We start from the raw sequence: 26,179 nt of genomic DNA on the forward strand, positions 1-26,179 counted from the left end.
TCCGGTTCTTCCACTCAACAACCGTTTGGCTGCTGCTGCTGCATTGGTTCCACCAACAGCTGAGGTGCCAAACCCTTCGGCTAAACCGCGCTGACAATCGTATGCGGCAACGGCTGCATATCCTCCCCTGGGACCCCTGGGATCTGCTCACAACAGAGGAACTCATTACCATCATGGTAGAAGCAATCATTATCAAGAGCTCCTGCAGGACTAGAGCCAGACAGATTCTTGCTGCATCACATTTCATCGACAATCACGGATGGTGAAGCCATCTGTGGGTGGGAGTGGCACATACTTGCTGGTAGTGGGACGGAACATCAGTTGTCGGCTGCTACCAAGCTTCCAGCTGAAAACAATCGAATCCATCGGAGTTGAGGTGAGCACATCACTTGGCCCAATTACCATCATCGCGATCTACTGCCCCAAGCAAACCAACAACAGAGACGGCAAGACATCATCAAACTAAATGCCAAACACCGAGCTTGGGGCAACGGTCGGCGCAATCGAAACGGCACCATCCTGACCGAGGACCTGCAAGAGGGGCATTACACCATCTATCCGGTGGTGGCCGAAGTACACTTCTCTGCTAACATGTCACATGCATCCCGGCGCAACTACCACCGCGATAACTGTGAACAGTTCCAACGCTGCGTTGACACTGCTGTTGACAATTTTCTTGTTGAATCTGAGATTCCGGCTGACGAACTCTTGACCTATATCAAATCATCTTAACACATGAAGGCCCCCGGTTTCGACCAAATTCTGAATCTGTAGCTCAAACACTTAAGTTCCAGATTCTTCAACCAACTGGCATGAATTTTTAATCAATGCCTTAGACTTGGCTACCCAACAAACAATTTGAGCTGATTAAAAGCTGAATAAGCTACTTTTTAGCTGAAGAAGCATATTTTCGCCTTAATAAGCTCTATTTCACCTTACAATGGTTGTTGGGTACTTCCCCTCGTGCTGAAAGTCAGCTAAAGTCGTCCCATTCGGAAGCCTGGGAAAGATCCATCCTCTCCTTCAAGCTACCGACCCATCAGCCTTCTCTCGGAGTTATCTAAGCTGTTCGAAAGGTTATTCTAGCACCGGCTCCTTTCATCTGCCGATGAAAACAACTTGTTTCTGTAGGAACAGTTTGGCTTCTGCTAAGGTCGCTCGACTGTTCACCAGCTAACTCGAGTGACAAACATTCTCAGACGGAAAAAGTCTGTAGCTAAAACATCTACCATGGCATTGTTGGACGTTCGACAATGGCTGGCACGATGGCCTGGTATACAAATTGCAGCGATACGGTCTTCCAATCTTCCTTGTGAAGATCATAAACAACTATATCTCGGACAGGACATTCCGAGTTTCTCTGAATGACATCACATCGGATGCCTTCAACATCGGTGCGGGTGGTCCAGAAAAAAGCATCCTTGGACCCATCTTGTTCAACCTGTTCTCCTCCGATATGCCGGCTCTCCCTGATGGCTCTGATTACCCGCCGAGAAAGACAGACAACACTTTAAAAACTTAATGTAAAATGAGAATTACATACGGGGCTGTGATGGAAAAGTTCGCGATAACTCACTATGACTCGCCAACTTTTCCCATGGTGAACTTCGTTAAATATCGCGAACTTTTCCAACACTGGTGGTGAGGAATGCATGCGCGAACAATGTAGAGCTCCACCGTAGATACCAGAGATACCACGACAGCAGAAAGCCAACGACGAGAGCGCTTGATTTGTTTTGTACAGTTGGGCGTCCTTCAGGAAAGCAATCAGCGCAGCCAACGTCGGGGGGTCATCATCAAGAAGATTTCAGACGTTCTCCGGGAGTCCGTGTTGTTCGCGTAGCTTCTGGAATTCCGGGCAGACACACAGCACGTGTTCCACCGAGGCGGGGATGCTGCAAATTGGACATACCTTGCTGAAAGGTGTCCCATCGAAATTGTGAGAAATCCTGGCGTGGTCGGTACGGAGTCTTGAAGTGATCCGCTGGTCCTTATATTTGTGGCTGTCCAGCCAGGGTCGTACGGTGTCTTTGATCTTCCTCAGGAAAGTGGTCTGCGGCTGGAGCCATTCCTGTTGCCAGCCTTCCATGATTGTGTTCGTAATCCAACGCCTGACGTCTAAAAGGGGTACGTTCCTGGTGTAGTGGGGACCAGATCGACCAGATCCCGCCAGTCTGTCCGCAGCCTCGTTTCCGGGAATCCCCGTAAAGACGGTTGAAGTTGGGGCGTACCGTGTAATGGCTTGTATCTAGGGGTGGCTCGGGGCTTCAGCTTCAAGCGCCTGGATGACGCTGTGTGAGTCCGTTAACACGAGGATCGATCGATGGCTGTATCTAAAGGGTGTCCACGATGAAATTGCCACACACAAAATGGATTCGCAAAATTCGAGTTTTCATCCGATTGCCATCAAATTTTCAGGGATTGAGAAATAACTATTAAACTTCATTTTACCATTTTACTCGTATTTTATTTACAGTCCATACGCAAATACCCGCACCTTGGCCTTAACCCCGCCCATAAGATTCTGCACAACCTGTGAATCAACCGTTTTTTGCATGTAAACCCATACTTTCTTCAGTTCCTCGACTGTCTTCACTACCTTAGGTCGTTTAAGAAGGTGCTGCTTCATAATCGCCCAGTACTTCTCGATGGGGCGGAGCTCCGGAGTGTTGGGAGGGTTGAACATTTTCTGCTTCTCGTCGTGATTAGGGGCCTTTTGTACTTTGAACGTTCGAAGCCCAGCCTTAGTTCTGGACAAAACTTCGGCTTAGGTGCAGCTTCTTAGCCACATCCCTAACGGAGGCGTTCGGATTTCGGTTGAAGGCCCCAACTACGCGGTTGTGATTTTTGGTGTTGTACGGAATACTTTTTCCTTCACTTCTGGGCTTCCGATCGGTGGTCAACCGTTCCTCGAACCGCTTAATCACTCGCGACACCGTGGAATTCGCGATTCCCAACGTTTTAGCGATGGAACGATGCGAGAGATCCTTGTTCTCGTGATGAATGCGCAAGATTTTATCACGCACGAGCTGTTCTTTCGACTCCATTTCCGCGAGTTTTGATCACAGGACTTTAAAACTTGCAGGATGTAAATAATGCACTATGAACTAAATCCACCCAAATTTTCATTAAATTCTACCCAACGGTTAAAAAGTTAGAGCAATTTCATAGTGTGGCAATTTCATCGTGGACACCCTTTACGATGACTGCGGCTTCCACAGAACATACGGAACATTCCTCGGGTAGACTTTGACTTATAGCAGTTTTCGGTCCTGCCACGCCGAGTCCAACTCCAGCCTGCGACCGCGATCCGTCTGTAAAACGATGAACGTGCCCCGAATAGACCGACCCGAGAAGCTCTGCAACAGAACGCCTCAACACTGCGGAGTTATCTCCGGCTTGGAATCCACTTTCAATCCGCTTATGGGTCATTCCAACTCAAGTGGGTACACCACCTGTGGTCGATGTCACCGATTTGAGCCAAACTTGGCCAACCTTGACCTCTCCCCGGTGGCTAGGGTTCACTGGCATGGAGAGAAGAGTTGGCGATCAAATGTTATCAAAATAGATAAGGGTCATTCCAGAACAAGTGGGCACAGAATTTAAAAAAGTTGTGGTCGATGTCACCGATTTGAGCCAAACTTGGCGAAAATGCTTATTTTGGAATTCTGAACAAACGCCTTTTTTGATTTTGCTCTAAAGTGCCTAGATCCTTCTGGGCTACAACCCTGGATTTCCGAGATTTTTAAAAATTTCAACTTTCAGAAGAGATTACTCCACAACCAAATAAGCTATTCGTGATCTTAGAACGTCAACTTGAAGGTTTTTTAATGTAGATTCTTATATTTGTAAAAACATTTTGTTTTTGTTTTAGTTACTACAGTAAACAAACTGATTACCTGCAGGTATCGAAATTGTCAAAAAATGGCCTATTTTCACGATGGGCGGGATTTTTTGTTTCTTAATATTTTGGGCTCAAATTTTCACCACACTTTGGAAAACTCTTCTACTTTATGTGTTTCCAAGGGGAAATGAACTACAGTTTGTTTACTGTAGTTACTTTAACAAAAACAAACTGTTTTCACACATATCAGAATCTACATTTAACAACCTTCAAGTTGACGTTCTAAGATCACGAATAGCTTATTTGGTTGTGGAGTAATCTCTTCTGAAAGTTGAAATTTTAAAAAATCTCGAAAATCCAGGGTTGTAGCCCTGAAGGATCTAGGCACTTTAGAGCAAAATCAAAAAAGACGTTTTTTCAGAATTCCAAAATAAGTGTTTTGGCCAAATTTGGCTCAAATCGGTGACATCGACCACAACTTTTTTTAAATTCTGTGCCCACTTGTTCTGGAATGACCCTTATCTATTTTGATAACGTTTGATCACCAACTCTTCTCTCCATGCCAGTGAACCCTGGCCACCGGGGGGAGGTCAAGGTTGGCTGTAGTGCGGAGGGCTCTGTTCCCCTCATTGAGGAGAAAGACCCTATCGTTCCCGGATGTCTTAGCGGCTTTCGTGGCAATGGCTGCAGCAGATCGATAGCGGAAAGGGAGGATTCCGATTTCCACACAGGCGGCGTCTGCAGGCGTGGAAGGGAGGACGCCGGATATGATGCGTACGTAGGTATTGTATGTCGGAGCGAGGATGCGGTTGAGCTTCTCGGTGGCTAAGCATGTAATTTCGAGGCCGTAGAAAAGCGACTGTCAATAGCACGGTTGCTGGAGCGGAATATTCCGGAAACACTTTTCTCGCGATTCAAAACTTGCCAACGCAAAGCAACATTGTAATTGGCTTGGGACAAGTTTTCCCTATTCCATGATGCTTTTAATTTGCGTTCAGTTGGCAAGGAATGCACTATCTTACTCTTGTTTATACAAGTGTTGTCCCTTTTCATTTGTTGGTCTTCAATATCTTAAATTGGTTCCCTCTTTTGCTCGATGGGATTGGAAATTAGAACATTTTTCCTAAGCCGTGTTTTGAAAAACTACGATGAACAGCATGCTTTCGTACACTACGGTTTTGTTTAGGCATGGTCGTGTAAATTGTTCTAATTTCTTCACCAAGTTAGTTCTTGGAGTTGAATCAGTCAAATAAACATCGGATTCATGTATAACATACTAATTTCAACGAAACGTGTCCAAATTTATCGCATGAAATTGTCGGTTCACTACCCAAGCCTGATTTGGAGTTTGTGCAAAGTAACTTAATCATCCTAGATTTTGGATACAGAACCTTTCTTGTGTTTCAAAATTTCCAAAAAGTTGATTTTTGTTTCAGACGTCCGAGATACTCCGGAATGTGACTGATTTAATTTTTATTGATAATTTAAGTTTGAATGCAGTTTCTGAAGCTCTCACATTTCCAGAAGATCTAGGAGGTTTAGGAGCTCTGAATGTACCCTGTAATAACCGAAGAATAATGTAGGGAAAGTCTGACAAATTCTTGGAGCATCTCAAATTCCATAAAAACTCTTACTTCAGGAAGTTCTTTGAGCGTTTTGTGAGTTTGTACAGTTCTGTGAGTACCGTTTTTTCAGAATTCTTGCAGTTTCAAACCTACTGAGAGTTTTTGAAGAGCTCTTTGAATTCATACACAGATAATCAGAATTCATGTATACTCAATTCGTTCTCATAATAAATAAGCATGTATTCCGACAAACAAGTCGTATATAATGCACAGCATTGAATCATACCTACAAATGTGGAAGTCTCATGGCCGCCGGCGTGCACATTTAATTTTACTTTATAAACTATTTGATTTTACACCATATACTATTCACTCTTTAAGAACTTTAAGATGTACCAGCCATGGCTATACATTCCTATTATGGTGTGTTCCAATCAGTGTTGGCAAAATCAGCAATCAATTGATATTTTTCCGCTCTCATACGCTCGCAATATCACGCGTGATATTGATTTTACATGCTCCTTTGATATTGCGAGACTATTCACAACGTGCAAAAATCAAGCTGAGAGTTGACTCGACACAAACATGATTCCGTTGCACATCGTTTTCTTAGAAAAATAAAGTAAGGCTTGCTATCAGGCATGGAAAATCATTTACATTCATTTCATGCAATCATTTACATTCATTTGCCTCAAACTTTTTTCATCAACAGCATTCAGCAAAATGATGTATAGAGCTTTAGTAGGTTTTGTTATTAGCTACAACTTTTGCCCATAACTCAAATCTGTATCTCTTATGCATCACGAATTAGAGCGGGCAGAACTTGTTACTGTTTTTCAGTGAATGTAAAATACATTCACTGAAAAACAGTAGTGGCTTCTGTTCGCTCTGGTTCGTCATACATAAGATATACGGATTTGAGTTGCTAACAAAAGTTGTAGTTAATAACAAAACCTACAAAAGCTCTATACATCATTTTGCGGAATTCTGTTGATGAAAAAAGTTAGGGGCAAATGAATGTAAATGAATGCACGAAATGAATGCAAATGATTTTCCATGCCTGCTTGCTATCTCTTTTTACTCTTCATCGATGGCAGCCACGAAGTGACTGCTGCCAGCCGTTATGGAAGTTTCGGTTGCATTCGGGTGTAAAGCAAAAATCATGAAACTCTATCTCACCACAGTTTGTTGAGATTTGCAGCTGGTGAGTTTTGTTAGCTTGATAATCCGAGCTGCGATATCACAGCTTGCAAAATCAACCGCAGTTGCTTGCTTGTTGATTTTTGTCTACGAAAATCAAGCGTGATCTTGGGCGTTGATGATATTTGATTTTTTGATATTTTCCCAACACTGGTTCCAATTATGACCGATGGGAATCACATAGACCATGATTTGAACACACCATAATAGGAACGTATAGCCATTACTGTAACACCTACCCTAATGCAGTTGACAATTCGTTTTGGGGCCTCAGATATCCTAGCCAGTTGGTTGGATTCGATTTCCGGTCCGGTCAAGGAAATATTTTGAGTTGGAAATTTTCTTGACTTACCTGGGCATAGATTATCATTGTGTTTGCCACACAATATAATACAATTTCATGCATTTGGATTTGGGACTTCATTTTAATAATATTCCGAATAGTTTTACTTTTAACTCAAAATTGCCATGCCTCCTACCTGTTTCCATCTTAAAATAACAGTATAAACTGGTTTGACAAATTGGTTCGAAAATCATGACGTGTTCGCCAGACCTAGTCATCAACCAATCTGAAAACTACATTTTTAAGATCCAAATCAACTAATTTCACAATTTTAATGAACAGGTCATAATCAAAAAGGATGGTATTGAAGTGTAGAAGCCTAAAACTTTAAGTTTTATTCCATCAAGGCACCACAAAATGAGTTTATTGCTTAAGGTGCTCATTATGCCCCTTTTCCCTTCAAGAGAAGATAGCAAGATTTTTTGTAAATCATTATGGCAAAGGGCTAGAGAACAAAAGGCTCACTTTTCCCCTTGGTAATTCCCATAAAAAAAAACTGTAAAAAGCCAGTGCAGTTTTACTTCGCATCCAAATAGACTCAAATTTTGGAAGAATGATCAGGACCTGGCTTAGAATCGATTGAGCTTGGTAAAACAAAATCGATATTTTGAACGACCCTAATACCCATGTTGCATCAGTTTGCAATCCGGATCTTCTTGCAACTGGATCTACCATTTTGCATTCCAGACATAGATATTCTGCTTCTCCCCGTCGAACCCATTCCGTAGATATCCAATATTGCCTGGGTTCATAGCGTCTTAAATAGCTAGAGTTGTGGTTTTTCTGCAATCACCTGGACCAGGACATTTTGGTTGATATCGGCCTTTTATGATATCGACGACGAAGCAAGACATCAAGTGTATATTATCTACTTCAGGCATTAGTTGATAAACATCACTGGCGTGTAACAGTACAGACTTTATTATGACATTGAAAATTCTGATTTCGGTCTGATGACAATTTATAAGCCGCACCTTTCTGTTTGCTACCACACATGTAAAATTGGCCACTTCGGCAAACTTCAAAAGCGGCAACATCGATCGAAAAATATTCCCATAGCTGACCGGCAGCTTGGCGTTGCGTCGGCACGCCAAACAGAGAGATCACTCCTCGAAACCAGACCGAAAGCCCTAATTACAACCCAGTTGCCCGTGCTCCATTACTGTTCCTACTGGCTGGTGCTGCAGATCAGCTGCAATTACAGATGTCTCCACACTGTCCCATTAAGCTGTCAATTGCCGACGGACGCAGCTCAACACGTCTCGTCGGTCGATCGCCGAGATTTCCGCGTAAAGCCGCGCACCCAAGGTGTGAAAAACAACACTTTTCCTGTAACGTGCGCCTCTAAATGTGTTTGTGTGCGAGCGAACCGCTAAGCATAATTAACGCATAATTTGAATAAATTGTGAACATAAAACCTTAGCAGCGCTCGCCAGAAGGAACTGAACTGGAGAAGAGTCCGTTAGCAGTGCATTTTTTCTCCCCTTCTCTCTCTCTCTTTCTCTATCTGCTTGCATACACACGTTCCGGAGCAGGAGCATAAAACACTCCTTTTTGATGTTCGGATAATTTTGAGTTCCTGCATTAGTTGGAGCGTCCAGCGATCCGGTTGGGCGAGAAGTTGGGGGAAGGGTGCGAAAAATGGTCATGTAAAATGCACCGGGAGCATGTTCAAGTGCCCCTGCCTGGTTGCCTTTCCCCTCAGCCAGCGATACGGTAGTGACCATTAGAGAGGTTCGGTCGGTCGGTCAGTCGTTTTGACTCGACCGCCTCTTATCAGCTGAGTGTAGCATAATTTTTAATTCGGAATCATTACGATCAAATTATGTAAAACATAGTGGCACAGAACGGGCTGCTCCGGTGCCTGCCGGTGTCCTGGCGTTACAGTGTTAGGGAAATTGACGCGTAATCAAAACGTGAAGGGTTCCACAGCTAACTGGCATTTGGTGTGACTTTTATGTGACGAATATGAGTCAGGTCGAGTGATTAAGCAATGTCGTAACTCTTGCTGTTGTCGCTAAATGGACATAGTGTTGAACAAACGGGGTGATCGAACCCCGATCAAGGGTTCTTCATGTGAAATTAATGATATTCTCAGTGAACTCAGATTGTTCAACTACATTTTGCATCTCTAAAGGACAACGTGCCACGAAATTTTCCACCGAAATCCTCTTTTAAATTATTAAACTTTGCACGATGTTGTCTCCACCTAATTTGCCCAAATCACAAGCTACAGCAAATTTCCACTGCCCTTTCTGGCTGCATTGATTCTCGCTCAATTTCCCCGCGCTCACACACGGACACACTCCTGCCACCGGTTTTCTGCAAGCCAGCAAGTTTTCATTCACAGAAGAGAGATTCTTCCCCGACGACGACCACGACGACGACGACGTCCAGCGTTGCAACGGCCACGGTCGGCCGTTCGTTCCTCCGTTGCCGAACGCTGCTGAAAAAGAGAGGCTGGACCCTTTGGCTAATATCATCACGCGCGGCACCGGCGCAAATTACAGGGCGGCGTATTGGCTTTTGATGAAAACGCGCTTCAACAACACCTCTCCATGTTTCTGTTCAGCTCCTCGGTTCGGATTGCTTCGGACAACTCTCCGACTCAGACTCCGCCGCCGGACCACGCTGGACCACAAGAGCGAAAGAGTTCCGCAGGACGACGACGACGACGACGATGACGATGATGATGATATGTTGCACGGCCAACTTTCTGGACATATATCTTGGATCGGCCCTTGGATCGGACCTGGGTCGGAGGGGAGAGGCATTTTCGAGCGCACAGGTTCCTCTTAATTTATTTATGATCGTGTGAAATTGAAAACTGTTCGGATCGGCCGGAGAACGATGAGTTGCCGGTTTCGTTTCGGGAGAACAAAACAGTGAAGAAAAGCATGAATGAAATCGCCCCCGGGATCAACCCCTCGGGATCGTCGGCGGCTTGCGATGACGCGAATCCATCTATTAAAAAGATATTAAGCAACATTAATAGAAGCTGCAATTAGTGCGCGCGAGAAAACGGTCCATCCTCTCGAGAAGATGCAAAGACGACGACACAAAGGAGCAAAGGAGAGCAAATTTGATGAAACTTCAGGAGAAAACGACCCAACTCGGAAGATCGATTTTCCTTGCGTCGCGTCTTCATTCCGGGAAAGGCTGGCCGAGCTCGGACCAGGGTACCCTCGGGGGATACTTATCACGTCTCATCGACGACGACGAGCAGCGGAGGAACCTTCTCCCGGGTAGAGAAAAAAAAAATCTGAAAGGTTGCGTGATTTTTTGCCACGGCTCGGACTTCACACCTAACCATATCATCATCTCGCACACCTCTCATCCCTCTCGAATCGGGGCTTCTTCGGGGAAGAGATCTGCTCAACCTTGGCATGCAATCCTACTTCCAATCTACCTGCTGCTGCAGCGGCATGTAAGTAGGGCACGTGGAGGGGGGGGGGAGGAAGGGGGGACAGGGGGTTTGGACCTTTCAGCGGCTATTAGAGCGGTCGGACATTAAACGAAACAGAAAGAAACACCAGAACTATGTGATTTCGAACGCAGTGTGAATGCTAAATTGGATGATAATATGATAATTAAGTGTAAGTGTCGGTGAAAAGACAAAAAAGGTTCCTTCGTCACACAGCAGATCGAGCGAGGAAAGTGACGCAAATTTGCATGCAAGTGCCCGGGTGGGGGAAATTGTCCACCAGGAGTGGACCGGGCCGAACCGTGGGCGGCAAGATCAAAGCAAAGTCACAGCTCAGGTGAACTACACGGTGGGAAATTGGTGCGTTGCAGTGCAGGGCAGTGATGCCATTTTTTGTTTATTGATTTATATTGAATCATATATCCCTTGAATGGTGTGATTGCACAGGTATGCATCTACCCATACCCACATGAAGAAATCTGAAACAGAACTTGTCATACATTTTGAATGTGCCTCAATCTGACAAATTTGATCAACTAATAATTTCTATTAACGAATACTGCAGGATGACTTCCACCACACCAAACGTGCTGCCAGCAGGAAGGGTTTTAGGTTTTAACACTCCAGAGCTTATCTGTGAAATTTAGAACATCAAATAAGGATTAAAAATGTGTTTAAAGGAGAGAATCTATCGATATATGGGTCATAACATCTCAATTCCTCCAATTCGAAGCCAAATTTGTGGGTCTACTCATTTTGTATCCATGCATGTATGTAAAGGATACCATTAATTGTTGCAATACACAGCCTGTAGACAGTGATCAAGTACGATAAATTATTGTATTCAATTTACCGTTGTATAAAAGGCCAAACACGAAGGGTTGACCCGTAAGCAGAGACACTTACGCGTGATCCACGGGAGCAAGAAGAATTGCTTTCCAATGGTAAACCGAAACAGAACAAGCCATCATACGAGGGGATGTCCAAATGAGCGGGGAGAAGAGTTCACCATCAATTCACGAAATTTTAACAACACGGAGTAGGTAATTCCACTCTCCCGATCCAACTCGCTTCAATAAATATATTTGTTTTATGAAAATATGTAGAATATAAAAATTAATGCTAACCATGATTATCTACTAATTAAGCACGACAAAATAAGATAAACTTTGCGCTTGGTATGTAATGAACAATAGAGATACGCAATATTTCATATAGTTTCTACAGTTGATTGTTGTACTGTCAACCAGCGTTGCCAACGGTGCCAGTGGTGTAGTGGTAAGCGTGATTACCTCTCACCCCAGTAGGCCTGGGTTCAATCCCAGTCGGCGCCGCCGGGATGTTCTGAGGCATAACATCTCTGATCATGCCTTCCTTCGGATGGGAAGTAAAGCCGTTGGTCCCCGGTTCATGAGTTGATGGGTCGATAGGTAGGGTCCAGGTGTGGGAGCTGCCTTCCTGGCACGTCGGTAGCATTGGTGCTCAGCACGGAAAACAAGATCGACGGAAAAAACAAACCAAAGGAAAAAAAACAGCGTTGCCAGGTTGTTTTCAGGCCTATCGGTATCAAAGGTTTTGAAAAACCGGTATTTATCTGCATTAACTATTTTAATTAACTATATATTTTGCCATTTTTTAAGGCAAAAATATAAACTTTTGGACTACGAACTGGCTTTCCAGGAAATTCGAAATGATTTCCGGGGACTGTTTTAATAAATTTTTGAAGCAAATCGAAAAAACGTCCTGAAAAAGAAGAAAAATGCTCTTCTGCAGGAAGTTTGTAAAAAAGTCCGAAAAACATCCGAGGAACTTTCTAGAAAAATATTAACACCTGGAGAAAATTTGAAGCAACTTTCGGGAAAAAAAAACCTGACACCTAAAGGAAACCAGAAAGGTTTCGAAAGTCAGCAGAAATTTCCAGAAGCAGCCATTTCCAGGAGAAGCTAGAAGAAGCTCGGAAAAACCATCAAATAGAAGTAAAAAAAAAACCCTAGAAGAAGAACGGTAAACTTCCAGAAGAAGATGAAAGAAACTTCTGTGAGAATTCGATAGATACTTCCGGTAGATGTTTAAAGGAACTACCTGGAGACGCTGGAAGAAAATTCCTGCAGATGCTGGAATAAATTTTTGAAAAAAAAAACGGTATGCTTCTTCCGGTGGAAGCCAGAAGGTTTTCGGGGTAGTCGAAAGAAACTTCTAGGAGAAGTTCGGAAAAAATAACGTTTGAAAAAGATTTCTGGGGGATATCGAAATAAATTTCTGGTGGAAATCGGCTACCCAGGAATCGAAAAACTGCTGAAGGCTCATTCGAGTAATTTCTGCAAATCGGGAAATACTTTTTTTCTTTTAAGTGACCAAAAAGATAATTTTTTAACTTTCTTAAGTTTATTTAATCTTCTCTTGGAAGTTTCTTCCAATTTTCCTCTGGAATTTTCTTCCACCTTACCCGATAAGTTATTTTCTGATTCCTCCAGGAAAGTTATTTCGACTTCCCTCGGAAGCTTCTTCTAGTCTTCTCCTTCTCCTGCAAGATTTCGTCCACGTACTTTGCCACTCTCGGGCCCGTCCTCAAGGAAGCTTACGACCAGGAACACCACGTTGAAATCATCTCATTGGACATCTCCAAGGCCTTCAACCGGACGTGGACGCTAGTCGTCCTGGAAAACCTGGGGCTTAAAGGAGCATATTATGTATTTCATACGAAACTTCTTCACCGACCGGTCATTCCGTGTATTGGTGGGGAACACGCGGTCGAAAAGTTTCAGCGAGGAGACCGGAGTCCCTCAAGGCTCCGTTATCGCAGTCACGTTGTTTCTGGTGGCAATGATCGGGGTATTTGACCTGCTACATGGGCGCATTTACCGATTGTGATCCGAACCCTACGGCAAGCGCAAGCGGCAGTCTCTGCCGTCGTCAAATGGACCGACTCGATGGGTTTCCTGCTGTCCGCCAGGAAAAACATCCGATGCCATGTATGTCCGTCTCATCACCGAGTCAATAGCACCCCAATTACGATCCACGACCAAGCCATTCCAACTAGGAAAATAGTTCGCGTCCTCGGCGTACTGATCGACCGAACGGTCTCCTTCGACCAGCATTTCCAACAGGTCAAAAAGGACTGCCGCATTAGACTCAACCTCTTTAAATCGATCTCTCGGCCTCACCAACCCAACAACCGCGATGTTTGGTTCCGGGTGGCGCGATCCATCATCGACAGTAGGTTGCTTTACGGGAAGGAAATTACTTGTTTCGCCTCCGAGAAGCTAGTTAGAACCCTAGCACCGGTCTACAACAGCTACATCCGCATCATATCTGGTCTCCTGCCATCCACTCCAGCAGACGCCGCATGCATCGAAGCGGGTCTTCTCCCTTTCCGGTTCTGCTTAAACACAAATATTGCCACAAAAGCCGTCGCCTTTTCCGCCAAGACCTCCGGAAACAATAGGATCTTTCTCCTCGACGAGGGGAACATAGAGTCCTCCGCAAGGCCGCCGACATCGACCTCCCCCCAGTGGCCAAAGTCCATTGGCATGAAGAGAAAAGTTGGCACTCTTCACGAATCCAATTGATGATGCGGATCAAGAACCGCTTCAAAGCAGGGGATGCATCCGTGATTCTGCGCAGATCGGACGCCGAGTTACTTGGGTCCAACTATGCCGGTCACGTACACCGGTACACCGACGGCTCCCGATCCATAAATGGAGTATGTATCGGGATTTTCGGAAACGGTATTGCTGAATCAGCACAGTGCTCGGTTTTCTCGACCGAGGCTGCATCGATCTTCCGTGCCGCTACGAAGCCAGCCAACAAACCGATACATATCTTAACCGACTCACTGAGCGTCGTTCAAGCGATCACCTCGGAAGAACCAAAACACCCATGGATCCTGGCGATTATCAAGTACGTCCCACTGAACACCGTCTACACATGGATTCCCGGACACTGCGGAGTGCCAGGTAACGAATCTGCTGATCACCTTGCCGGAGCCGGGACATTGGGTCCCAGACTCACCGACGTCAGACGGTGGATCATGCGGACGATTCGAGCGACATAGGAGGCCGAGTGGTTCCACAACAGAACTGCCTTCATCCGCAAAGTCAAAGGGTCAACTGAAGCATGGAGCGAACTGGACAACCTGAGGGATCAACGCGTGATTTCGCGGCTTCGGACCGGGCACACCAAACTCTACTATAACTATGGTGGCCTGCCGTTCCGCAGAAGCTGCATCATCTGCGGGGTACCCTACACCGTCGAACACATCCTGTGCAACTGCCCGGAGTTCCAAAATATTCGGGAGTCGCTCTGCCTAACTTCCAGCATCAGGGATCTGCTCGGGAATGATACTCCGGCCTCAGCAGCACTAGTAACCTTCTTAAAAGAAGCCAACATCTACCACTTGGTATAGCAGGGAGTTCTTTCGGCCATCGGGACATCTCAGCTGGATGGATTTCTCCTATTGGACCCATGCCAGCTGAGCTCTGCTTTGTTTGGATTATTCGTTTGTAAAGGGTGATACGGTCAAAATTTGGTCAATATCAACTTGACGTATTTCTTTCAATTTTGCATTTAAAAACCTGAACACCCCTCATTTTGAAGGTGTGTGTGTGTAGAATGTTGCTCCTATTTTGATTTTGGAATTCACTCTTCAGTTGTCAAAATGCCGTCCAAGCAAGAAGAGCAGCGTATCAAAATTTTGCTTGCGCATCGCGAAAATCCGAGCTACTCGCACGCAAAGTTGGCAAAATCGCTAAAAGTTGCCAAATCAACCGTTACAAATGTAATTAAAGTGTTTGGGGAACGTTTGTCGACAGCCAGGAAGTCTGGATCGGGGGGAAATCGAAAACCGGAAGCCGCTGAGACGACAAAGAGAGTTGCCGGTAGTTTCAAGCGAAACCCTAACCTCTCTCTCCGAGATGCCGCAAATAAGCTGGGTGTATCGTCTACAACCGTGCATCGAGCCAAAAAACGAGCCGGACTATCGACTTACAAGAAGGTAGTGACTCCAAATCGCGATGATAAACAAAATACGACGGCCAAAGCGCGATCCCGGAGGCTGTACACGACGATGCTGACGAAGTTTGACTGCGTGGTAATGGACGACGAAACCTACGTCAAAGCCGACTACAAGCAGCTTCCGGGACAGGAGTTTTATACGGCAAAAGGAAGGGGAAAGGTAGCAGATGTTTTCAAGCACATGAAACTGTCAAAGTTCGCAAAGAAATATCTGGTTTGGCAAGCCATCTGTACCTGTGGCTTGAAAAGCAGCATTTTCATAGCTTCCGGGACTGTCAACCAAGAAATTTACGTGAAAGAGTGTTTGAATAAACGTCTGCTGCCTTTCCTGAAGAAACACGGTTGTTCCGTACTGTTTTGGCCGGATTTGGCATCTTGCCATTATGGTAAAAAGGCCATGGAGTGGTACGCCGCCAACAACGTGCAGGTGGTTCCCAAGGACAAGAACCCTCCCAACACGCCAGAGCTCCGCCCAATTGAGAAATACTGGGCTATTGTCAAGCGGAACCTAAAGAAGACCAAAAAAAACTGCTAAGGGCGAGCAGCAGTTCAAGGCAAACTGGCTTTCTGCGGCGAAGAAGGTGGACAAGGTGGCTGTACAAAATCTGATGGCAGGGGTCAAGCGTAAGGCCCGGCAATTCGGATTTGGAAAAGCGGAAGCCTAACTGAATATTTTTCCTGAATTTTATACTAATTGAACCTGAAAAAGAAATTTAATTTGATTTTTTAAATAAACGATTTCACCGATTTACACGCGTTTTCCCTTGACCAAATTTTGACCGTATCACCCTTTAGCTTGTTTAAATCATTTTATTTTCTGTTGCTCATCTGTTTCACTATTTTATATATTTTTATTTTTTCCATATAAATTGAAGAGCCAGCAACCAAAGTTATTTACAAAATGATAATAAACCATGTATTTTGAGGTTCCTCACTCTGAGGCCTCTCCTTTCTCCGGAGATGAACTAGCCATAGGCTAAAAATCTCCTTAATAAAGAATTAATAAAAAAGAAGGTACAAATACCGCTTAATCGGTATATCTGGCAACGCTGCTGCCAACGGTGACTACGGCGACGACAACAGCGGATTTGGAACTTAAAATTTGTCTGGAATATAACACCTTTGCCCGGAACATTCACTGGATTTTCATGTCCACCATTTGTCGCTGTCTGCAAAAATATCTAATAAATAGCAATTACCTGTGTTGTGATACGTCCTTCAACGAAAACAAATTATCTTGGATGGTCATAGTCATCTGGAAGAAGGCTCGCGTCTAAAGTCCCTGGTCCACCGAGCACTCGGAAGGAGCAGTCCGTACATCATTGAATCAATGTAGAGATCAGTATGAGATGGTGTTATATCCAAAGTGTGAAAAGAGAATGAAAGTGATTAGTTTCAAGAAGTGAAAGTTTCATCGGATTCCCTAACTAACTATACTCAAGCAAATTAAGTATTCAGCCATTCCATAGCAAACCGATTTTGGAAAAATTTCTAGTTTTGTTTCTTATCGCAAAATATTAGACGAGTATTTTTTTTTATTTTGCCATTAGGGTGACCATTTACACGTTAGAGTGGTCTTAAAAATCTAGTTGCATAGGAGTATTGAGTGAAAACCCAGAACTTGATAACTTCGAAAATATATAACTGAAAAACGAAAAAAAAACACACTGAATTTTTTATATGTTGGGTAAAAAATCCTAAATTTTCAAGGAAAAATATGAAAACATATTGTGCCCTCCGTCTACAAACCATAAAAACCATAAAATATAAATACAATCAATGTGTATTTCAATCTTAAATCCCATTTTTTTTTTATTTTATGACCCCATTTTTTTAAATAACCTTTTATTTGATATTTTGATCTTTGAAATCGGTTCAATGTTTGGTAATTTAAAAAAAAAAAAACCTTATTTTTGGAAAAAAGAAACGATTTTTTGACCACCCTAATGACAAAATAAAAAATAATACGGGTCTAATATTTTGCAATAAGGAACAAAACTGGCAATTTTTAATAAATTCTGAGAAACATTTTATCATTTTGCTATGGATTTTCTATGTATATAGAAATCTATATTGCGACTATATGGATAGTTGGGTACTCATATGGCCATCAGAATGGGTCATCGGTTGAGAAGTGAAGTATTTTTGTGAGTGATGCGTTATATCTCTCAATGTTTTGATTTTATCCTAACGTTACCTCAATATTATAACACAGAAAAGCAGACACAACAATTTGGGCTTTTCTCATTGTAAACACTACCGCCATCTGTCGCATAAACTGTGATGAGCAATACACTCAACAGATGGCTATAGTGTGAACACGTCAAATGCAGTGGAATAGATTATGCACGCCACAAGTGGCGGTACTGCCAACCTGTCCGCACTCGTGTTTATTTCAATTACCATGGGGACGTAATTTGTGATTAGCTCCGGTCCCTTTGGAATTGTATCATTATACATGTTCGGCCTTAAATTTGAAATGACTTTTCACATTCATCTAGGGATGGCCGATTTTCATTCGAATAATCGACTAATCGATTAACGAACCGAAAAGTAAAATATTTGTAATCGGTTATATCATGCTGATATATGCAATAACTTCTCCAGGGGATCATCACCCATCGTTTAAAACATATGCTGCACTTGATGGAAAAATTACAGCACAGCGAACAAAAAGTAAAATACTAGTTGTTAATCGAATAATTTAAAAAATGGGACATCTCTGAATTTGGTGTGATTGTTTTAAAAAAGAGCGCAAAATTTCATCTCTATCCAGGGGGCAGCAAGACCACAAAATTACCTTGCATACGGGGGTATTCATTGGATGCAAGGGACTGTGAAAGAGGACACTAAAATAGAAAGTTTTTCTTTCGACTGTTTCATCTTAGTATTCTTCTTTGGTACTGTTGACTATCGCAACTTCGGGTAATCCACGAAAGTTCTTGCATTTTTCTCAGACACTTTTGATCTAACTGCAATCACTCTTTCATACTCGAAATGTGCCACGACCAAATTAGCTCAACGACGCCCTATTGACCGCCCTGAAGTTTATTACTAGCGTAATCCCATTTTAAAGTGCGAAGTTTCAAACTCCAGCCAAAAATGTTGGTTTTTTATTGTTATCCTCATTTTTTTTACCATCCATACATGTGCGCTTTTAATGGACTATACACAGAAAAAAAAAGTCGTTGAATATTACATCGAAACTGCTGCAACCAGGTCAATCCATCGGTTGTGTAATATCACATTGTACGATGTACATCTATTTTGCGAACAAAATTACATCCATTGATGTAATATTGTATTTGCTTTTTGCTATTACATCATTATTTCATACATCAGCTAGAATAACGTTGATCGATATTACATTTTTTTTTGCTGTGTACCGAAGGGTTTCTACCAGCGTTAGTTGCCGGTCAGTGTCAGTCAGATTACCGAAAATTACTCTGATTATTTTTCAATTAATTAAAATTATTTTATTTCTTTGAAATTACTTTTATTACTCTCGATTACCGAAATTACTACGATTACTTGAATAATTTTAGGAATTACTTTGGAATAACTCAATTATTAAATGATTAACAATGTTTCCAAGGATGGAATTATTAGAGAAATACGATGAAATCCAAGCTCGATTAATAAAAATGAGCTGCACAGCAAAAAACAAAACTGGAATCATGTTAAACTCATAATTCAACCTGAGTTTAAAAATAGTTTCATTTAAAATTCAAAATTTGAAAGTTTTACTGTTAATATTGTATTTTAATATAGCAAGACTCGTCTGTTGCTTTTGTTTTGATTTGGATTTTTACCAGGGGGCAGCGTTGCCAGATATACCGATTTATCGGTATTTATACCGATTTCCGAACTAGATACCGATACACAGATAAGATTCCTCAGAATACCGATTTTTGAGGTTTTATACCGATTTTTTAAATAATCAAAATGATTATTACCTGCCTGCGCTCAGAATATCGGGGAAAATTATTGTGTGAGACTTGTATCTTTTAGAATATCTCAAATTTTTTGAGTCTTTAAAATTCTAAAAAAATCTACTTCAAAAATGTCTTATAGATACTCTTTTGATTAATGTTTCAATTTCCCCACCGTTTTTGGCTACCCATGAATCAATAAACAGTCGATGGCTCTTTCTGGTAATTCCCGGGGAATCAGGAAATACTTTTTTCAACATTATTTCAATTCCTGGATTTCCTCCCAACTTTCCCCTGGAATTATCTATTAACGATGCCTCTCGGAAACTTATTTCGACTTCCCTTGGAAGCTTCTTCAGCCTTCGCTCAAATGATTCTTCCCGGAACTTCAGGGATGCTTCTAGATTTTGATTGCGGAATCCTTTTAAAAAGTTCTCAAACTTAACAAAACACCGGAGGTCAACCAGCCTCAGGCTGAAAGCCTCCATAATAAAGAAAACTAAGTTCAGAAAAGTCCAGACTTTTAGGTAAGTTTCGATAAATTAAAGAATGTTTCAATAACTTCTGTTAAAATTCTAAAACCCGGTCCAGCGAACTCCAGTGAACTTAAGAAAACATCATAAATATTTTGGATGCTTCACAAGTCCAAAGAACGTCTGGAAAATGTAATGGTTTTCGGGACAGTTCCATTAGTTTCAGGAGAATTGAGAGAACTTTCGGAAGATTCGAGAACATCAGGACAATCAGATCAGATCAATAAATTTCAAGGAAATCGCTGAAATTTTAAAGGAGTTCCGAGAATTTTCTGAAAACTTCAGCAATGTTCCGAGGGGCTCATGCAAATTTAAGAAACGTGAGGGAAGTTACACGAACATTAGCACATTGTGAGAACATTTTATGGGAAGTTCCGTGCTTATTAATGGCAGCGTCGATAACTTTTAAAAATTAGAAAAATCGGGAAGATCAGAGAACTTCAATGCTGATGTTACAATAAATTCAAGAAAATTGTGAGAGCGCATAAGAAATTTCGTAATCTTCACGAAAGTCTAGAGACCTTCAGAGTTGATTAGATATATTCCGGTAGTCTCATTATAATCAAGGAAGTTCCAAGTATTTCAAAGATGATCAGAGTACTCCAAAACAGCTCGAGGACGTATGGAATATTCCTAAGTACATATCAGGAATGTTCCAAAAACAATGTTGAGGGCATTGCGGGGTCTTCAGGGATGTTTTATGACCATTAGGAAAATTTTCTGGAATATTAGAACATCCCCCAAGAGCTCTTTCTTCCGTAATTATGTCCTTGTTTCTTTCGACTGTTCCGTTAGCGCTCAGGCTTCCGACTTCCGCCAGAATTTTTTTTCCAATCTACCTGTCAGCGTCTCCAGGAAATTTCTTCTGTCTTCTCCAGGAAGTTCAATTAAACATCTCCCAGAAATTTCTTTCGTCTAGTTCTGAAATTTTTTATCAGTTATTTTTATTTTACTTCTATTGGAACGTTTTTCCGAGCTCTTTCTGGCTTCCCCTGGAAATGGCTACTTCTGGAATTTATTTCCGATTTCCGAAATTTAAATGTGAAATCCGATTTTTTTAAAGTTTCTTTAATTTTTTTGCCAGAAGTTTCTCAATTTATTTCTTGGAAGATCCGGTGATGTTTTTCCGACTTCTCTCAGAACTTTCCTCGAATTTCCTCCAGGAGAGCTTATTTCTTCTTTCTCTGGATGTTGTTTTTAGCTTTCGCCAGAAGCTTATTCAAACATTCCCCGGAGTTTTCTTCCAGAGTTTTCCGATCATAGTCCAAAAGCTTTCAAAAACGGCAAAAATATAAAATTAATTAAAATAGTAAATACATTCTGGCAACGCTGCCAGGGGGACCCTATCCTTGTCAACCACATATAGATGCACCATAGCTCACATGATTTTGACATTTTTGACAATCTGACACTTTTGGACATACTGACAGCGGTAAAACCAACAATCAATACGAAACTAACGATTTTAAATTGGCTCACTACTTGACTAGCCTATTGGTCCCAAGCAAACGATTAACGTACCCCATTCTAGTCGAAATTCTAGTACTACGCAATGTTTGTTTTGATTCGCTATGAAAGTTTGATAGATATAATGAGGGGTTATTAGTTTTTCCTATGTTTCGAGGGGTGAATCGATTAGCTAGGGACCGAAGAGAGTACCAGGGCTGAGCCAAAAAGTTGAGCACGTTATTTCGGGACCTTCTAGTCTTAGAGTTACCTCTATGGTTAAACTAACTGAGGAACGACAGAACAAAACAGTTTACTCTTTCACACTATCATCGCAGTGCTGAATACTAGCCACTATATTCATCACGTTGATGAGAGCTCCGCCGAAATTCGTGATTGTTGCCCCCGTCATTTGGACATTTACGCGTGCTGATGCGAATGTCAACATAATAGAGATTAGTGACGTTTAACGCACGCAAACTAACGGAAGTCTAACGCCGTGTAAAGTTGTTTATTGTTTTCCTTGGGCTAACGTCAAAATGTATGTAATTCGATCAATCAAAATGAGTTTGACAGCAGTTTGTTATGTATTTTCCTCGGATTTTCACAACCACAGTTTCATACAGTGCACCAATAAAATCAGGCGTGAAAATCTCTATTGGCATTCAAATCTCGATTATCGCGCTATAAGGGATGATAACGAAGGGGAGGGGGGGGGGGTTATAATTTTATAACAAGCAATTCATAAGGTATAGGAGAAACGTAACGAAAGGGAGGGGAGAGGGGGTTATTTGTTACTCAATTCAGCGTGACATAATAAATGGATCGCCCCTAATATGAAAAAGTCGCTTTGACTTGGTTGCTTCGAGGGTTGCATAATGTGGCCTCTATTTTTTCAGATATTTTTTTTTAAATATTCAAATTCGATTTCCGCTAATTTAATAAAAAATTATAGAGATTTTCACGTCCTGGTGCAATATGTGAGGGCGTGTTAGTGAAAATCTGAGGAAATTACATAACAAATCGTTGTCAAAGTCATTTTGACAGATCTAATTTCATACATTTTTTAAGTTAGCCAGAGGAATATAATAAACAACTTTACAGTAATCTCTATACCTGAAGCAACGAAAATCATAAAATTAACATAGAATAGTGAATAATATGATAATTTCAGAGTAAAAATATTATGGAATTAGGCAAATTATTGTTTTTTATCTTAAAAATTATCAAATTATTTTCCAAACAGTAGGAATTATTGAAATTACCAGTAAATTACCCACAATTATTTTTATTGCATTGAAATTGCTGAGAAATTCAAAATTCACTAATAATTTTGATAATTTTTGATTATGTGTACAAGCTTGGTAGAAACCCCTCGGATTATACTCTTTCGAACCACTGTGTGTTTACTTATTTTAGTCCACAACTAAAAAATCCAAAATCTTGTGCCAATCGCGGAATTACGGAAAATTCCACAAGAACTGTGAATATTATCCACAATGTTCAGCGATTTGAGGTAAAAATGTTGAATACCTTCCAGATTGAGTTTTAAACTTGTTATGAGGAAAACTTGGAAATGGTTCATGTTTGTTTAATGGACGCTTGAATTAAATTGGTATTTTAAGTGTAATGCTTAAAACAATTATGCAAACGAATCGATGCATGCTGTAGCTTTCACTAAAACACAGAAACCTTTACATCCTTAAATGAGCCTAAATGTAGCTGCACATTCATCCTATCCCTCCCATAAGCTCTGAACAACGGGTGAAAATATCGATTATTTTCCACTCTCCTATCCCGACGACCAAAGTTTCTGTGTCGGCAAACTCTGCTGTTCCGTTCTGTTGGCAAGTAGCATCCCGGTTCCGATAAAAAAGCTCCTGCGCTGCTCCTTCTTTTGCCTTTGGGAGGTGTTGAAGGTCGGCTGAAAGCGCACAATAAAAGGAATGGATCGGTTCCGAAGCAAGGAAGGAACGAAAGAAGGGGAAACGGGTGTGCAGTGCAGGTTCTTCATCCGCGCGCACACGTTGCCTGCCTGTCTGGTCCAGCCGGGGCCGAGATCGAGAACGGGGCCCTAAAGACAAAAGCAACCTCGGCCAGAGTCGAGCGAGAGAGAGAGAGAGAGAGACCGTGGAACACTTTCCGATGGTGATTCGCTGATTAAAGGCTTTTTCCTCTTGGATGCACTCTCGTATGCATTTGCTGCTGCTGCTGCCGGATGGTGGTGGTGTTGATGATGATGAGGAGGTGGCCGGCGGCGGCTTGAGCATAAACGAACGGAAAGAGAGTGTGTGTAGCGGAGGAAAACGCATCATCAGGGCAGATTTCTTCACACCTCGTGTACAACAAATTAGTGGCTCGGACATTGGAAGGCCTGACTGGGGAGGGGAGGGTTTGATGGGGATGGTACTCTCGATGAGGAGGGCTATCAACGCGAGCGGGTTGCTTTTTTGATCGCGTGATTGCATCAGGTTGGCCGGGGATTAGGGGTGCATCGAAGGGCTTCCTATGCTCGCTCCGGTTGGTGCATTCGGAAGATTAGCGTGTGTGGATTGGAGTATAGTTTCAGATGAAATCTTGTACTTATCAAGCGAGTATAATGGATTATAAATTAATTTTCCTGAAATTATAGATACGATCGAACTTGAATTGAAAAAGGCACTGGATTTGTTGTTGGTCTTGACTTTTAAACACCATCAGTTCAAATAACGTTTCCTATGAAGCCATATTCCCTGCAGCAACGTTTCCATCTGACAGATCATAGCAGGCCGCCAGCACGCCCGCCCGTCAGCTGAACCATGTCCTCCGATCAATCATCCCGTCATCATCGTAGTAGTCAAAGCAATTGCCAACAGACTGCTCCGCCCACTCGGCGCTTTCCATCGCTAGCGGAACGCAGCGCACTGGAGTACATTTATGTATATATGTTTGCGTGTCTTACTTTTTTCACAACTCGCTGCTTACAACCGCTTAAGCTTCGCGTTGCCATTACTCTTCGTCTCATTATCATTTTATAATTGCTTCACTAGAAAAAAATATAAGCCAGCGAAACAAAACAACAAGCATTAAACATGGAACTTTTTTACATTTCCATTTCTAGGGATCCCATGGACGCGTTGCTGCTGGAGCAACACCTCCGCTCACCGTTGCGCCTCTTCCCGGACCCACTGATGGCTCAATTCGCGGGAGCAGGTCAAGACCCGGATGGAGCTCAAGCTGCTCTGCTGGAAAAAGCCCGTCAGCACTTGCAGATGTGGGGTCGTGCCACCCCGTACGGAGATCTCCTAATACCGCAAATGTACCAACGACCGAATCTGGGGGCGCTCAACCTCGGGCACCTCTGGCAGAGTCAATGGCCTCAGCAGTTCCCACCGGGCTTCCTACCAAATGCTGCCGCCGCAGCTGCAGCAGCAGCCGCTTCTGCTCCACCTCCTCCTCCCCCCAGGACAACTCCACCCCCACCAACCCAAACTATGACCAGTCCGGCCAGCTCTGCCGGGTCACCCTCTCCGGACCTCCGAGCAAAGCACTTCCCCCGCTTCAGCCCCTACCAAATCCCACAGGCACATCACCACCAACCCCAAGGCCTACCTCCCTCCGCTGCCCTACCACACCAGTCGCCCTCACCGAGAAGTCCTTCAAACTAAACACCGGTCATCGCACTACGACCACCAGCACCCCCGTCTGAAAGAGGCTTGTCCGAATCTTAATGATTTCCGAAAGATCAGACCACAAATCACGATACAGTATTATCGCAGAGCTACTGGTATAGAACCTAATCTCGCATTCACCAACGACTTCACGAAGCCACTCATCAAGTCTCACCTGTAAATAGCCATCAACCGTAGAACCGTAGATATATCTAGGCGAAAGTAGTTCCCCACGAGGAAGGGATGTTATTTATTACTCACCAACACCTTCGGATCGGTAGTATGTAATGTTGCAATTTTTGTTTTTTCGTTTCTATTGAATGACATAAAGACAAGCGATGAAAAAATGGACAGTAGTTTAGAGAAAAAAAATGTTTCGCAGTTGGGAGGACAGAAGAACAATAAACCACACACTTAAACACTCTCAATCGCAGATAGAAAAAAAATCCTAGCTGTTTTAATCAGTATATGAACGTACTTTAATATGGAAGCCAATTTCCTACTTTGTGGATAGTCGATAACTTAATTAAAGATCAAAAATGTTGATAGGAAAACGACACTGATAATAAATGTATAATCATTTTGTGTTTGTAAGTATATGTGATCCCTGTTTTAATTGAAACTACAAAAATCAAATGGTTTAGTCTTAATCAACCACTAGCCGACTAGAAAAAAGATATGCCAACTGTATTCAAATTCGACTCTTTGACATAAGCCGGCAACAAATGATGACGAATGAAAAGTGTACATGTAGAATTGCAATTTGACTATGGCAAGATAAGCGAAATACCTACCTACTTCAAAAGTAAGCAAATGAAAATTTAATACGAATTACGTTCAAAATCACATAATCACCCTACTGAAATAAGGAATGATAAATAAAAAGGATGCAACTTATTGTAATTGATAAAACGAAATCGATGTTGTATAGACGAATTCATGCAAATAAAAACACACTGATAATAATGAATACCGGACTGGGCTATTGTGTTTGATGACATTTCTTTCAAAACAGGTCTCTGCTTCGTGAACTTATTACTATTTTTAAGAACATAACATATCCCTTGACAACGAACCCTTATTTGTTCAATCCCAGTCGGCGCCGCCGGGATGTTCTGAGGCATAACATCTCTGATCAGTAAAGCCGTTGGTCCCCGGTTCATGAGTTGATGGATCGATAGGTAGGGTCCAGGTGTGGAAGTTGCCTCCCTGGCGTCGGTAGCATTGTT

At 42.5% G+C, this 26,179-nt stretch overlaps 1 protein-coding gene across 6 annotated transcripts in view; it reads left to right on the plus strand.

Moving 5' to 3' along the window:
* Nucleotides 1-25,464, plus strand: part of LOC135707695 (T-box protein H15-like) — a 220,554-nt gene extending 195,090 nt beyond the window's left edge. For all 6 annotated transcript variants that reach the window (XM_065229566.1, XM_065229567.1, XM_065229569.1 and 3 more), the window contains one exon: nt 24,401-25,464. In XM_065229566.1, coding sequence (XP_065085638.1) covers nt 24,401-24,947 — 547 coding nt within the window. In that variant the 3' untranslated portion in view covers nt 24,948-25,464. The remainder of the gene's footprint in view (nt 1-24,400) is intronic.
* The last annotated feature ends 715 nt before the right edge of the window (nt 25,465-26,179 follow it).

The sequence above is a fragment of the Ochlerotatus camptorhynchus genome, unplaced genomic scaffold (genome assembly GCF_037179485.1).
Source record: "Ochlerotatus camptorhynchus isolate MF236.1 unplaced genomic scaffold, CSIRO-AGI_Acam_v1.1 ptg000316l, whole genome shotgun sequence".
NCBI lineage: Eukaryota > Metazoa > Arthropoda > Insecta > Diptera > Culicidae > Ochlerotatus > Ochlerotatus camptorhynchus.